We start from the raw sequence: 13,953 nt of genomic DNA on the forward strand, positions 1-13,953 counted from the left end.
GGTTCCTCCTGCTTCGTCTTTTTTGGAAGATTGAATTCAGATGCCTGCTTTTTTCCCCTGAAAACTTTTTCTGAGTCCTTTAAGTGCCTAGCCCCACTCCAGATTAAATTTAGGGGCCCTTCGTGATGCTCTCTGCCTGCCGCCTCCCCATGCATGCTTCTGCTGCTGCACTTGTGACTACATTAGAATTCTCAGTTAATTAGTCTGTTTCCACATGGGCACAGGGCAGGTGTAATTATCTCCTGTTGCTAGTGTGGTTGGCCGAGGAGGTGCCTTTGGTATGGGTGTGCAGTAGAGGGAGGTGGGGGCAAAGGGCAAATCCTGAGCCCCTCCCCATTCCCCTCATTTGCATCCTAGTCCCCAGCTCAGTGCCTGGCATAGAGTTGACATTTGATTAATGCCTTCCCCAGTGCCTGATTAATGTTAACTGAGACCCTGCTAAATGCTGCAGGCTGTGCATACCTTGTAGTTTTTCGTCCTCCCAGTCGCCCCTTGTGGACATTTAACCTCCATTTTACAGATGAGGGAAGCGAGGCACAGATTTAGAGCAGCTTGGCAGGAGGCTGAGCTGGGCGGGAATCGTAGACAGCCCTGGCTGAACACCAGCTTCTCAGAACTCCTTCCTCTTTAGATCCTGGAAAGGTCTATCCTCTGTAACCTTGAGAGCTACAGAGTAACAACTCCAGGCATCTACAGGGACTTGGAGGGAAAGAAGGAGATAAGAAACAGAACAAATAATGGTAATTTTAACAATAGCTTAATCTAAGGAGTGCTGACTTTGTATCATTGTTATAAGGGCCTGAGATACATTATCTTGTTTAAGCCTTACAAACACATTTAGATGGTGGATACTGTTACCTTCTTTTATGGGATTGGAAATGAGCCCAGAGGATCTAAGTAACTTCTTGTAGTGGCTGCGGCCTAGCTGGCAAGGGGGTCCCTGGTGGCTCAGCTCCAGGGCCTGGGGAGCTCCGTCACTCTAAGTCCTATTTTGGGGGCAGGCAATGTGTTTCTGGGGATTAGGGAGGCAGAATAAGGGGATGGTACAGAGTGAGGGCTCAGGGAATGACTACGGATTTTGAGCAGAGGAGTGACATGATTTGATTCATGTTCTAAAAGGATCTTTCTGGCTCTGGGTTTGAGAATTAACCCTAGCAGGTCAGGGAAGAAGTGGGGAGACCAGGATTAGAATAGTTCAAGTATGAGATCCTAGGAGGAGCCGGTGAAAGGGTGAGATGCGTTGGAAGTGGTCGTGAGAGAGTCCACGAAAGGATTCCGCCAAGATTTTGGGCCCAAGCACCTCTCTGACACCGCCCGCGAGCATAAACAGCAATCAAGGACACCTTCTAGGTGCTGGGCATCACCCCAGGTGCTTTGCTGGGGCATTTCTGAACACTCCCATTTTAAAAAGGCTGAAACAGGCACAGAGAGGTCAAGCAGTCTACCGAGAGCCACACAGTCAGCAGGAGCCTTCTCTGGGGTTTGAACTTGAAGCTTCCAAGAGCTGACATTTCCTGCCTTTTATCCTCATTTCTATGCAGAGGAACCATTTGCCAAGGTCTCCATGGACGCTTCTGAAGGCTTGGTTTGTTTTTTGTTTATTTCATTTTTTTGTGTGTTCTTAGTTTTGCTTAGGAAGTAAAGAGATGGTTAGCAATCTCTAGACAGGATAGAGAAGGATATTGGAGATCAGGGGTGAGAGATGGGAGCCAGGCTGGGTTGTTTTGGCTATTCAAATATTCTGTAGGATAAGAGTGGTTGGGGAGCGAGGAGGTCACTGCCAGGCCAGGGTGATTTGGTTATTCAAAGCCCAGGTAACGGTTGGGTCCTTGAGGCCAGGGGCTCTTCTCACACTTCAGTTTCCATTTAAACCTTTGTGTCCTGCCTAAGCTCTCTGAGTGGCCAGCAATGCCTTGCCACTAGAACCTTCTCCTAAAACTCATCCTGATTGACATGAGACAGGATTTTGGTTCCTGAAGTTCATGCCCTGTTACCTAAATCCCCTTCAATACTAAAGTCAGTTCACTCTTTAATTCTGCCCTTTCAGCCTCCTGATTTCTCCTGATTCCTTCCTTCCTCCCTGGAGTGGCCCACAATGTCCACCATGGTCAATGTGGATTCCCTTGCGGAATATGAGAAGAGCCAGATCAAGAGAGCCCTGGAGCTGGGGACAGTGATGACTGTGTTCAGCTTCCGCAAGTCCACCCCTGAGCGGAGGACCGTCCAGGTGATCATGGAGACGCGGCAGGTGGCCTGGAGCAAGACCGCTGACAAGATCGAGGGCTTCTGTGAGTACTCACTGGGTGGGGCAGCGGGGCAGTGTGGCCTGTCCTCTGGGGCCCTGGCCTGAGCACCTGTCCATTTTCCTATCTTGTCATTACTGTGATTGTTGTTGGTTTGATGTGTTCTTTTATTCTTCTGAAAATGAAAGCATTGCCAGTTTGTGTGGGTCTCTGATGAGGTTTACAGCAGGTGGAGGAAGTTCAGCCAGGACAGCTCTGGTGAAATAACAGAAGCCGGGGTCAGCCAACTTGGAAACGGCATTCGGGCAGCCCTCCTTGCCTGGTGGGTCTGTCCCCTATCTGACAGCATCAGGGCTCGTCTGCTTCCCACAGCTGGTCTAGTCGTCTGTCCTCTTAAGGGCTAACTAGCCCAAGCTTGCAGAAACTCATAGTGTGGTCACCAAATGCTACCGTGTTTTACTGCACACCACAGCAGTGAGGGGCCTTCGCTTTAGTCTCCAAGCAGGGAGAGTGAGTTGTTGAATGTTTTGTAGCTTTCTTTTTTTTTTTTTTTTTTTTTTTTTGAGACTGAGTCTGGCTCTGTCGCCCAGGCTGGAGTGCAGTGGCCGGATCTCAGCTCACTGCAAGCTCCACCTCCCGGGTTTACGCCATTCTCCTGCCTCAGCCTCCGGAGTAGCTGGGACCACAGGCGCCCGCCACCTCGCCCGGCTAGTTTTTTGTATTTTTTTAGTAGAGACGGGGTTTCACCGTGTTAGCCAGGATGGTCTCGATCTCCTGACCTTGTGATCCGCCCGTCTCAGCCTCCCAAAGTGCTGGGATTACAGGCTTGAGCCACCGCGCCCGGCTGAGTGTTTTGTAGCTTTCAAATGCAGTTCTGGTCCTGGTAGCGGTGTCCGAGGTGTCCTTCCTCCCCCACCTCCTTTAGATTGGTCTGTTGGTTCAGATCCTAAAGTTTCTAAGACTGTTTTTAACTAATAAAGGCACTTAAGCAATTTTCAGTTGCAAAGATTTGCTCTAATTTGTGTTTTTAAATTAACTAGTTTTTAATTGAAATATATATTCCTGGGGGTTAAGGAGTCAACTCAAATGTTTCTCCTCCCCAGCCCCTAATCCATGCTACTGAGGCAAGCTCGTTACAAATTACTTTTATCTTCCAGAAATAGCCTATGCTTGCCTAATGTGTGGGTTAAAAAAATGGGAACTCCTGTACACTTCTGCACCTTGACTTCTTTTTGTTAATTAATAATGATGTTGGCGGTGGTTTCTTATCAGCACACATTGATCTCATTCTTTCTTTAACACATGACATGTAATGGCACAGGCCTCAATGTAACAGTTTAACTCCAGAGAGGAGCATTTTGTGCTATTTCCAGGCTTTTCTTATTAGTCGAAGTGACTATCGTTGTACTCTTTTTTTAAACAGATTTAATTTTTTTGAGACAGGATCTCTTTCTGTTACCCAGGATGGAGTGCAATGGCATGATCATGGCTCACTGCAGCCTCTACCCTCTGGGCTCAAGTGACCTTCCTGCCTCAGTCTCCCAAGTAGCTAGGACCATGGGAATGCACCACCATGCCTGGGTAATTTATTTTAATTGAATTTTATTTTATTTTTTTGTAGAGATGGGATCTCGCTATGTCTAGGCTGGTCTCGAATTCCTGTGCTCAAGTGATCCTCCCTCCTTGGTCTCCCAAAGCATTGGGATTATAGGCATGAGCCACCTCATCCAGCCTTGTACTGTTTTTTTTTTTTTTTTAATAATAGTTTTATTAAGACATAATTCACATAATATACGTAGACTTCACCCATTGTATGCAGCATGTATAATGTGGTGGTTTTAGTATATTTATATATATGTGCAAGCACCACTATCATCAAATGTAGAACATTTATATCACCTCAAAATGAAACCCCATACCTTTCACCATCGCCCCATCCCCTCATCCCCCTACCAGACGTAAGCAACTGTTAAATTTAATTCTGTTTCTATAAACCTCCCTGTTCTGGACATTTCATAGAAATGGATCATATATATGTGGGCTTTTGTGACTGGCCTCTTTGACTCAGCATTTTTCAAAGTTCATCCTCTTTGTTGCGTGGATCAGAAATTTCCCTTTTTATGGCAGAATCATGATACATTGTATGGCTGTTCCACAATTTATGTAGTCAATCATCTGTTGACGAACACTTGGGTTGTTGCCGCCCTTTGGCTAATGTAAATAGTGCTGCTAAGAATGTTTCTCTACAAGTTTTTGTGTGGGTGTCTGTTTTTATTTCTTTTGGGTATATACCTAGGAGTGGAATTGCTGGGTCTTATGCTAACTCAGTTTCATCATTTTAGGAACGGTCAGACTGTTTTCCCAAGTGGCTGCACCATTTGTATTCCCTCCAGTGATAGAGAAGGGTGATCCTTGCATCATTCTTCATGTGTATGTATGGGTATATCCAAAGGACAGCTTCCTGGAGGTTTATTTCTGAGCTGAAGGCTATGGCATATTTTAACTTTAAAGGGAAGTTTGGCAGCACCCTGCAAAAGAGGTTGCCCCACTGTATGTTTCAGCTACAAGGTGTAAAAGTACCTGTTGCCTGCACCCTCATCTATGCTGCCTGGCTGCTAAACTTGGCTATCCACAGGTAGATTTTGGTAGCTTGGTGTCATCCTTAATTTGATGTATCCTATCATGAGTGTGATCAAATTGCTTTCTGAAAGGCTTCTCCTGGTTTCGGAACAAAGTGGGTCTCTTGTGGCACAGAGCCAGAGCCCTGATTTGAAACTGCCCGTGTGGAGGTAGCCATCTTCCCTCTCCACTGTTTGCATTGGTCGGCTTCACCCCCAGGTGGCCCAGAAACCTGTTGCAGCTTGGGTGGCCACCCTCCCTTCCCCCACAAGTGGTGAGAGGGTTGGCACTGATGGTAAATACAGGTGGGCCACGTTGAGAGTAGACTGCAGGTTGTTCCTTTCTCTTCTCAACCTGCCCATCCCAAGCCTAGCTGCCCATCAGAAATACCCAGGGAGGATCTTGAAAGTATAAGGTATTACCATGGCATGTGTATACACCTAGGCAACCAACCTGAACGTTCTGCACACGTATCCCGGAACTTAAAGTAAAATAAAATAAATATATATATAAAAGAAAGTAGAGCATATTGGAACCTTCTTCTGAAGCTCATTCTGATGGGCATGAGATAGGATTTTGGCTTGAAATCTATGCCCTGTCATGTTCCCCTTCTGCTAAGTAATATCACTTCACTTGCTTATGTGGGTGCGCTCTCTTACTCTCGCTCTCTGTTTTAGAGACAGGGTCTTGCTCTGTTGCCCAGGTTAGGGTGCAATGGCCTGATCATGGTTCACTATAGTTGTGAACTCCTGGGCTCAAGTGATCCTCCTGCTTGAGCCATGCAGCTGAGTCTCCCATGTAGCTGAGACTACAGGTGAGCATCGCCATGCCTGGCTGGTATTTTAACTTTTGTGTAGATAGGGTCTTGCTATGTTGCCCAGGCTGGTCTCAAACTCCTGGCCTCAAGCAATCCTCCCACCTTGGTCTCCCAACGTGCTGGGATTACAGACAGGAACTACCATGTCTGGCCTCAATTCATTCTTTTATTTATCTGTTCAGCCTCTTTGTTTCCTTCTTCTTTCTCCCTGGAGTGACCAAGAATGATGATATTTCACCACTTTGGCAGGGGCGTTGTATTATAATAAATCCCCCAGATGGTCTGGTAACTAGGCAGGTTTCACACATATGCCACTGGAGAGAAACTGCCCTTCTTTCCCCTTCTCCCTCTTCTCCCTCCTTTTCTCCCTCCCACTTTCTCTTTCTTTCGCCTTCCCTTCCCACTTTTGCTCCTCTCCTTTGCCTCCCCTCTGCCGTTTGAATGCCTGCTGTAGGTACTGCCCTAGGCACTAGAGATATAGCAGTTATTAAATTGGATTCAAATCTTCATGGAGCCTATATTGCTTTATCAGGTATGAGCAGTACGGGGCTTGACTTCCAGTGCCATTGGATGAACTTTGCTGTGTGATCTTGGGCAAGTTACCTCCACTCTCTGAACTTTAATTCCCTTATCTGTGGAATGGAAATAACACTGGTGTCTACCCCACAGGGTCATGGTTGGGAAGAAGCAAATGAGAAGATGCATCAGAGAGGCTCAGCTGAATTCATAGCATGTGACAGGCACTCAGTTGTTGGGAACCACCACTGTCGTGATTTTTGCTGTTGTTGCTAACTAGTAGAGTCCAGCCTGTGTAGGGAATTAAAGTCTTGCTTAGGGGTTTGGACTGCAGGGGAGTAGGGTCCATTCTCAGGTTTTCAGAAGAGGGACGACGTGGTTGGATTTGTATCTTTGAACACACTGTGGAGGTCCTGTTTGAGATGACATTGTTGGTGAAGTGACAGGGAAAGCCAATTATGTGTGAAGAGCTTATAAATGATCCTTCCCCCTCACACCTTGAGAGAGCCTTCAGGCCCTGGGTGGGGACTGTCAGTATCACTGCTCAGTCTCCTGCTGAGAAGGGTGACATTTCATCTCAAGAAGAACTCCCAGCTCTGGCAATTCATTCACGGGGTTCTGGTTAGGAACTTGCTGGTTACCGTGGGGTCTTCAGGGGCGGGTGCATATGAGAGGAGCACCGGTACATGGTTTTGGAATAGTTGGCAAGTGGTGTGTGACTTTTGGACAGGTGTTACAATCCCTGTGCAGCCCCGGGTAAAACACTGGGTCCTACTGTCTAAAGCAGTGCGTGGTTGTCAACCAGGGTGATTTTTGCCTCCTCCTCCCTACTCCAGGGTACGGAGCATTTGGCAATGTCTGGAGACGTGTTTGATTTTCTCACCTGGGATACAGGGTGCTACTGGCATCCAGTGTGTAGAGGCCAGAGAGGCTGCTAAACGTTCTACAGTGCACAGGACAGTCCCCACTACAGAGAGTGATCCAGCAAACATGTCAGTGGTGCAGGGGTTGAGAAACTGCTCTAGAGTCATGTGTTTGCTTTGCTCACAGCAATAAAATGTCACTGGGTAAAATAGGGTTTTGCTGTGAACCCTGTTTTTTTTTTTTTTTTTTTTTTTTTTTTTTTTTGAGACGGAGTCTCGCTCTGTCGCCCAGCCCAGGCTGGAGTGCAGTGGCGCGATCTCGGCTCACTGCAAGCTCCGCCTCCCGGGTTCACGCCATTCTCCTGCCTCAGCCTCCCGAGTAGCTGGGACTACAGGCGCCCACAACCGCGCCCGGCTAATTTTTTGTATTTTTAGTAGAGACGGGGTTTCACCGTGGTCTCGATCTCCTGACCTTGTGATCCGCCCGCCTCGGCCTCCCAAAGTGCTGGGATTACAGGCGTGAGCCACCGCGCCCGGCCCAATGAACCCTGTTTTGATGGAACTTTCTCATTTGTTCAGCCCATGTTTGCCATCATATTGAGTGCTAAACTCTGCAGAGAGAGGGAGGAGGAAGGATGGAGTCCCAGCCTGCCAGAGGGGGAGACAGACTCAAACTCACCCTTGCAGGATTGCGTGCTTAGTGCCATAGCGGGAGTTTTCATTGGGTATGGTATGAGGAGGAAAGGCTTTTGTCCATTTGGGTGTGGGAGAGATGGTGAGGAATGGGAAGGGCTCATTGTGGAGGAGCTGCTTGGGTGGAATTGAGAGAGATTTGCTAGGTAGTTAGCAGGGATGGCTGCCCTGATCCTGTGAGATTAATGGGTGTCATGTAATATAAACAAGTAGATTTGTGGGTCATAGATCTGGGCAGGGCTAAGCTGGGTGATTCTTCTGCTCTTTGTAGCCTGGACTGAGGTCATTTGGTGTCACCTGGCCTCAAAGGTTCTGGAATCTTCACTCACACATCTGGTACCTTAGTGGTGATGGCTGGAAGACTGGGCTTAGTTGAGACTATTTTTTGTTTGTTTGTTTTTGAGATGGAATCTCTGTCACCCAGGCTGGAGTGCAGTGGTGCAGCCTTGGCTCGCTGCAACCTCTGCCTCCTGGGTTCAAGCTATTCTCCCACCTCAGCCCCCTGAATAGCTGGGATTACAGGTGTGTACCATCATATACAGCTACTTTTTGTATTTTTAGTAGAGATGGGGTTTCATCACGTTGGCCAGGCTGATCTTGAACTCCTGACCTCATGCTATCTGCCCACCCTGGCTTCCCAAAGTGCTGGGATTACAGGCATGAACCACCACACCCAGCCTCAGCTGGGACTGTTCACCAAACATCTACCATGTGGTGGTCTCAAGCAGAAGAGTCCCAGGCAGAAGCTATAGGCTTCTTATGACAGCCTCATAAATCCCAGGACATCACTTGCACCGACTCAGATCAGTAAGCCCAGCTCAGCTTCAAGGAAAGGAAATTTCTCTCTTAGAGAAGGAATGGCATGCACATTGACGATAGGCAGGAACTGATGGTGGCCACCAGCAGCCTAGCTCCCATATGAACATGTCGACTCTCAATCCTGATTTGTGATGCAAATCCCTGCTCTGCCACTGTATTAGTCCATTCTTATGCTGCTAATAAAGACATATTCCAGCCTGGGTGCAGTGGCTCACACCTGTAATCCCAGGACTTTAGAAGGCCAAGGCGAGTGGATCACCAGGGGTCAGGTGTAGGGGCTGGGTGTAGTGGCACACGCCTGTAGTCGCAGCTACTTGGGAGGCTGAGGCAGAGAATTGCTTGAATCTGGGAGGCGGAGGCTGCAGTGAGCGGAGATCACACGACTGCATTCCTGTCTGGCTGATAGAGCAAGGGTCTGTCTCAAAAACAAACAAACAAACAAACAAACAAACAAAAAGACATACCCAAGACTGAGTAATTTATAAAGGAAAGAGGTTTAATTGACCCACAATATCACAATATACCTGGGGAGGTCTCAGGAAACTTACAATCATGGTGGAAGGAGAAGCCTTCTTTACATGGTGGCAGCAAGGAGAAGGAGATCTGAGTGAAGGGGGAAGCCCCTTGTAAAACTATCAGCTCTCACGAGAATTTACTCACTATCACGAGAACAGCATGGAGGTAACCGGCCCCATGATTCAATTACCTCCCACGACACATGAGGATTATGGAAACGACAATTCAAGATGAGATTTGGGTGGGGACACAGCCAGACCATATCAGCCACTTACTAGAAGTGTGACTGGATGCTAATTCTTTTGTTATATTTCTGTGCCTCAGTTTCCATATCTGTCAAGTGAGATAGTAGTTTCTGTTTTACTGGGTGAGAATTAAATGGATTTTATTGTATGTACTTTTTAAGATGTGGGAAATATTGTATAATAGAAACTTAATACAATAAGACCAGAAAGAAAAAAAGTCCCCCTGGTGAGGACCCCCAAGGCCTGACCTCTGGTAGAGAAGACTTGAGTCTGAAGCACACCACCTCCCTTCCTGGCTTCCGGGTTCCCTGTTGCTTTGCAGGGGTGTTGGATAAGATGGTGCTGGGATTCCTTCCATCCCCAGCCTTCTGCATAGAGTTAAGGAGCTGGTTGTCTCTGAATGTAGGGAGGGAGCTTGTGGCACTGTTGGGCATGTTAGTTTTCCTTCCTTTCTGAGGGACCCAGTTGAGCAGTCTCCGGGTGGAAAGGGGTCTGCTCTGGGGCCTTTCTGAGTTGAGCCTTAGGTGTCCTTTTGCATCTTGTCCATTTGGGAGGCCTGGATTTTGTTTCAGGAGCCAATGTGGTGCCACCTGTTTGTGGGTCTGGCATTTTAGGGTCAGCTGTGGTGATGGGCCCCTTTGAGGGCCTGGACTGCGTCCATCTTAACTGAATAGGCTTTTTATCCTGACGCTTTCACTTTTGCTTAGGCATATTTTCTCTGTCTGCTTATTTTTGGCAAGTTGTGGCTGCCCATGAGTGAGGGATTCTCAAACGTGGGAGCTGTCTGTTTCCTTGGTATTAGGTTCTTGGGCTTCCCACTTCATAATGGTAATAGTGATACCATTGATGACAGCCTCTTCTCATGAATGCTCACTGTGTCCTATTCTCTGTGAAAGCACATCAGAGATAACTCCTTAATCCCCGCAGTGGTCCAGTGAAGGGGGAGCTATCCCTGCTTTATTCATGAAGAGATTGAGTCTTGGAGAGATGAGGTGACATGTCCAAGTTTAGGAAAGGGCAGAGCTAGAATTTGAACTTGTTTTTCCTACTCTCAGTCTCAAGTCTTCTTCCTGCTCTGTGGTGGTTTCTTCTCCTAAATTATCTCAAAGATGTATCAGTTCTGTGTGTCATGAACACCCTGCCTGAGACCAGGCAGCTTCGTTTAGACTTTCTTCATGACGGCAGGATGCAAACACATGAATTCCTTATGTGTGCAGAGGACTTGCTCTGCCAGGTGTTGGAAGTACCAAGAGAAAGGAGACCCGGTGCTCATCCTAGAGGTGCCGGATTAGTGGGGAGACGGCGGATACTGGGAAAAGACCACAAACACAGCCTGGAAAAGTGCTGTTGTGGACAAGGGTGCCGAAGCCAGAGTTTACTGTATTTTGGCTCATCCTGAAATCCACTCTTGGACTTCTTTTCATGGAAAAAATGAATATTTTTGAAAGCTGTTATTTTATCAAAATGTTTTTGAAATAAATGTGAAAATACTACTACTACTACTAATAAATAAGTAATAATATTTTCTTGCTGGCATCTCCTAAGAAGAAATCCATTGTCTGAGGGTGGTCCCCAAGCTCCTGCAATGAAGCATCTCATCAGAAATAAGACACAACCAATGCCTGAAGTGTCCATAAACTTATTTGCCTTTCAGTTATTGGTATGCGGTGATGGTATAAAGAAGGGCTATCAGATCCTGGCCCTGCCACTTGGTAGGGGTGTGACCTTGGGTCTCTCATGTCACCTCTTTGGGCCTCCATTTCCTCATCTATACAATGAGAATAATTGAAGAACACACCTCATAAGACTTGTGAGAAGTGAATGACGTGATATATGTAAAATGCTTCAATAGTGTCTGGCACAGAGGATGTGCTTAAGTATTTTTTGCTCTTGCTGTCATTGTTGTCGTCATCATCATCATCATCATCATCATCCAGTGTAAAGGCAGATGGCATTGTAGAAAGGATGGGATAAGTACTACATCTTCCATTTATGTGAGGATTTTCCTTCCTACACCCAATGGATTGTCCTACTCCCCCTGGGGCATGTGTCCTCCACATTGGAGCCTGCCAGTGTGAAAAGTAGAGTTGACATTTTTATTCTTGATGATGCTATAGCCCTACTCTTATGCTGGATAGTTGAGGAATTGCTTGTCTTGTTATTCAAGAGTCGTCTTCTATCCTGGATGACAACCTTAGAATATTCTTAGAATTTGTTCTTTTGTTGATTTAGCAAATACTCAAAGAGGACCTGATGTGTGTTGGGCAATGTGCTTGTCACTGGGGATAAAGTAGTGAACAGGACCCTGAAGATCTCTAGAGGATCTTACAATCTTGTAGGGAAAGCAGAAAAAGCCAAAGTAACACATTTAATCATGTTGGATCGTGATGGATGCTAGGAAGGAAAGAAACCGGGTACTGTAATAAAGAGTCATTAGCCAGGAACACTAGCTTAGCTGGGGAAGGCCTTAGGGTGGCCTCTCTGTAGAGGTGACATTTGAGCTGAGACTTGAAGCACGAGAAGGAGGGAGCCATGGGAAGCTCTGTGGGGAGAGCATTCTGGCATAGGGCATAGCAACAAAGCTTTCCTATTAGTGAAGGTAGCCTAACTGCAGTAACAAGTTATTTCTTCCTATAAGTTTATCTCTCACTCAAGTCATGATCCAGTGGGATTGGGGGGTGGGACTCTGCTGTCTGACCACAATGGGACTCTGTGCTATCATCTCCAAAGGTGTTGGAGGCTACCACAGAATCCTTTACCTGACCACTGCATGGAGGAAGAGGAAGAGTGGCGGATGGCTCAGGGGGGTGGAGGTTTCTATGGGCCATACCTGAAGTGGATGTATCTCTTTCCTCCCACCTGCTTTATTTTTTTCCCCCAAGAGACAGGGTCTTGCATATTGCCCAGTCTAGAGTACAGTGGTGTGATCACAGCTCACTGCAGCCTTGAGCTCCTGGGATCAAGTGATCCTCCTGCTTTGGCCTCCCAAAGTGCTGGGATCACAGGCATGAGCCACTGTGCCTGACCCCCTCCCACCTTCTAATGAACAGAATCTGGCATGTGACCAAGTGCAAAGGATGCTGGGAAACGTGCCCTAGCCACATGCTAGAAGAACAGGACTTAAGTTGGGGGGCATCCTTCCAGGCTGTTATGCAACCCCTAAGTTTGGAGGGTACAGAGGCAGCTGTAGGTACCCCAGTGAAGGCTGATAAGTAGGATGATTGTAAGGGTTTGGGGGTCTTGTAGGAATCCAGGAGAATGAACAGTCTCATTGCTGGGCTGCATGGAAAGGGAAGTGGTGAGCCATTGGCACCGAGGACTTTCCCGTCTGTAACAAGAGCTGCTGATGGCAATGTCTCTTAGACAGCCTCATCTGCCCTCTTGGGTGTCTCTCACAGCTGTGGCCCTCCCCTCCTCAGCACAGCCTGTCTCCAAACCCTGGTTTTCTGTTGCTGCCCCATCAGTGACAGCTTTGGTTTTGCAACCTCCCAAGGATGGACTCCAGAGAGAGAGGTCTCCTATGGGCCTTGCCTTTTGAAGCCAGCGCACATGAGTGGGCTGCTTTGGAGACCAGTATCCCCTGGCATGGCCAGCCTTTCCTGGGCATGGGGATGGATTGGATGTGGTCTCCTGTAAGAAGACATCGTCTGGCTCCTTCTGGGCTGTGGGCTGTGGTAGGTGCCTGTTACGATTGAATTGTCCTTACTGGTTTCATATGTCAAGGTCCTAATCCCCATTCTCAGAATGTGATCTTATTTGGAAAGAGGGTCTTTGCAGATGTAATTAGTTGAGTTGAAGTTATAATGGAATACAGTGGGCCCTAATCCAGAATGACTGGTTTCCTTATGAGAAGAGGAGAGACAGACACAGGGAGAGAAGGCCATGCGTAGACAGACACAGAAATCTGAGTCATGCATCTGCAAGCTAAGGAACACCGGGGGTTCTCCCTCGGGAGGAACCAGCCTCGCCGACACTTTGATTTTGGACTTCTGGTCTCCAGAACTGTGAGACAAATGTCTGTTGTTTAAGTCACCCAGTTTTTGGTATTTCATGAGGGGCAGGCCTAATACACAAATGCACTCTCATGTAACAGGGGCCTAAGGGCAATGGGGTGAGTACAGGGATTGACCTACCCATTTGGTCACTGATACTGTGGATGGGTTGTGGTTTGTCATCATGGAATTTGAGAGCCCTTGCTTTCTTCCACGCATCATGTTATTTTCTAGCCGTGTTCGTTCTGGCCTGGGCCCTGAGAGTGTAAGAGGGAATACAGTATAGTGGGTAAATGAGGGAGGCAGCATTTGTCCTTAGAAATAGCACCAAGTTCTGGGAATGCAGGTATATTTGGAGTTCCTGAAAGTCAGTGCAGGTCCAATGTCTTAGGGTTTGTGCTGAGTTGGGGGAGGGATCTAGTTAAAGATGTCCCTTGCTGAATCATTTTTGAAAAAAAAATTATCTCCACCTGCCCCCAGTCCGTCTTACATATAAACACAGGTTTTTGCATAGCAGGCTCGCAAAATGATGTGTCGTGATTTGTCTTGGAAGAGACTTAGGTGCTGGGCAGTTTAGAGTTGAAATCAGAAATCCTGGGGTTGACTTTTCCTGCTTTCATGCAAGGCGTG

At 47.3% G+C, this 13,953-nt stretch overlaps 1 protein-coding gene across 1 annotated transcript in view; it reads left to right on the forward strand.

Moving 5' to 3' along the window:
* Positions 1 to 13,953, forward strand: part of PLCG2 (phospholipase C gamma 2) — a 190,312-nt gene that overhangs the window by 4,447 nt on the left and 171,912 nt on the right. The window contains exon 2 of the mRNA XM_050773193.1: positions 2,048 to 2,288. Within this exon, the coding sequence (XP_050629150.1) occupies positions 2,096 to 2,288 (193 nt within the window). The 5' untranslated portion in view covers positions 2,048 to 2,095. The remainder of the gene's footprint in view (positions 1 to 2,047; positions 2,289 to 13,953) is intronic.

This window comes from Macaca thibetana, chromosome 20, assembly GCF_024542745.1.
Source record: "Macaca thibetana thibetana isolate TM-01 chromosome 20, ASM2454274v1, whole genome shotgun sequence".
Classification (NCBI taxonomy): Eukaryota; Metazoa; Chordata; class Mammalia; order Primates; family Cercopithecidae; genus Macaca; species Macaca thibetana.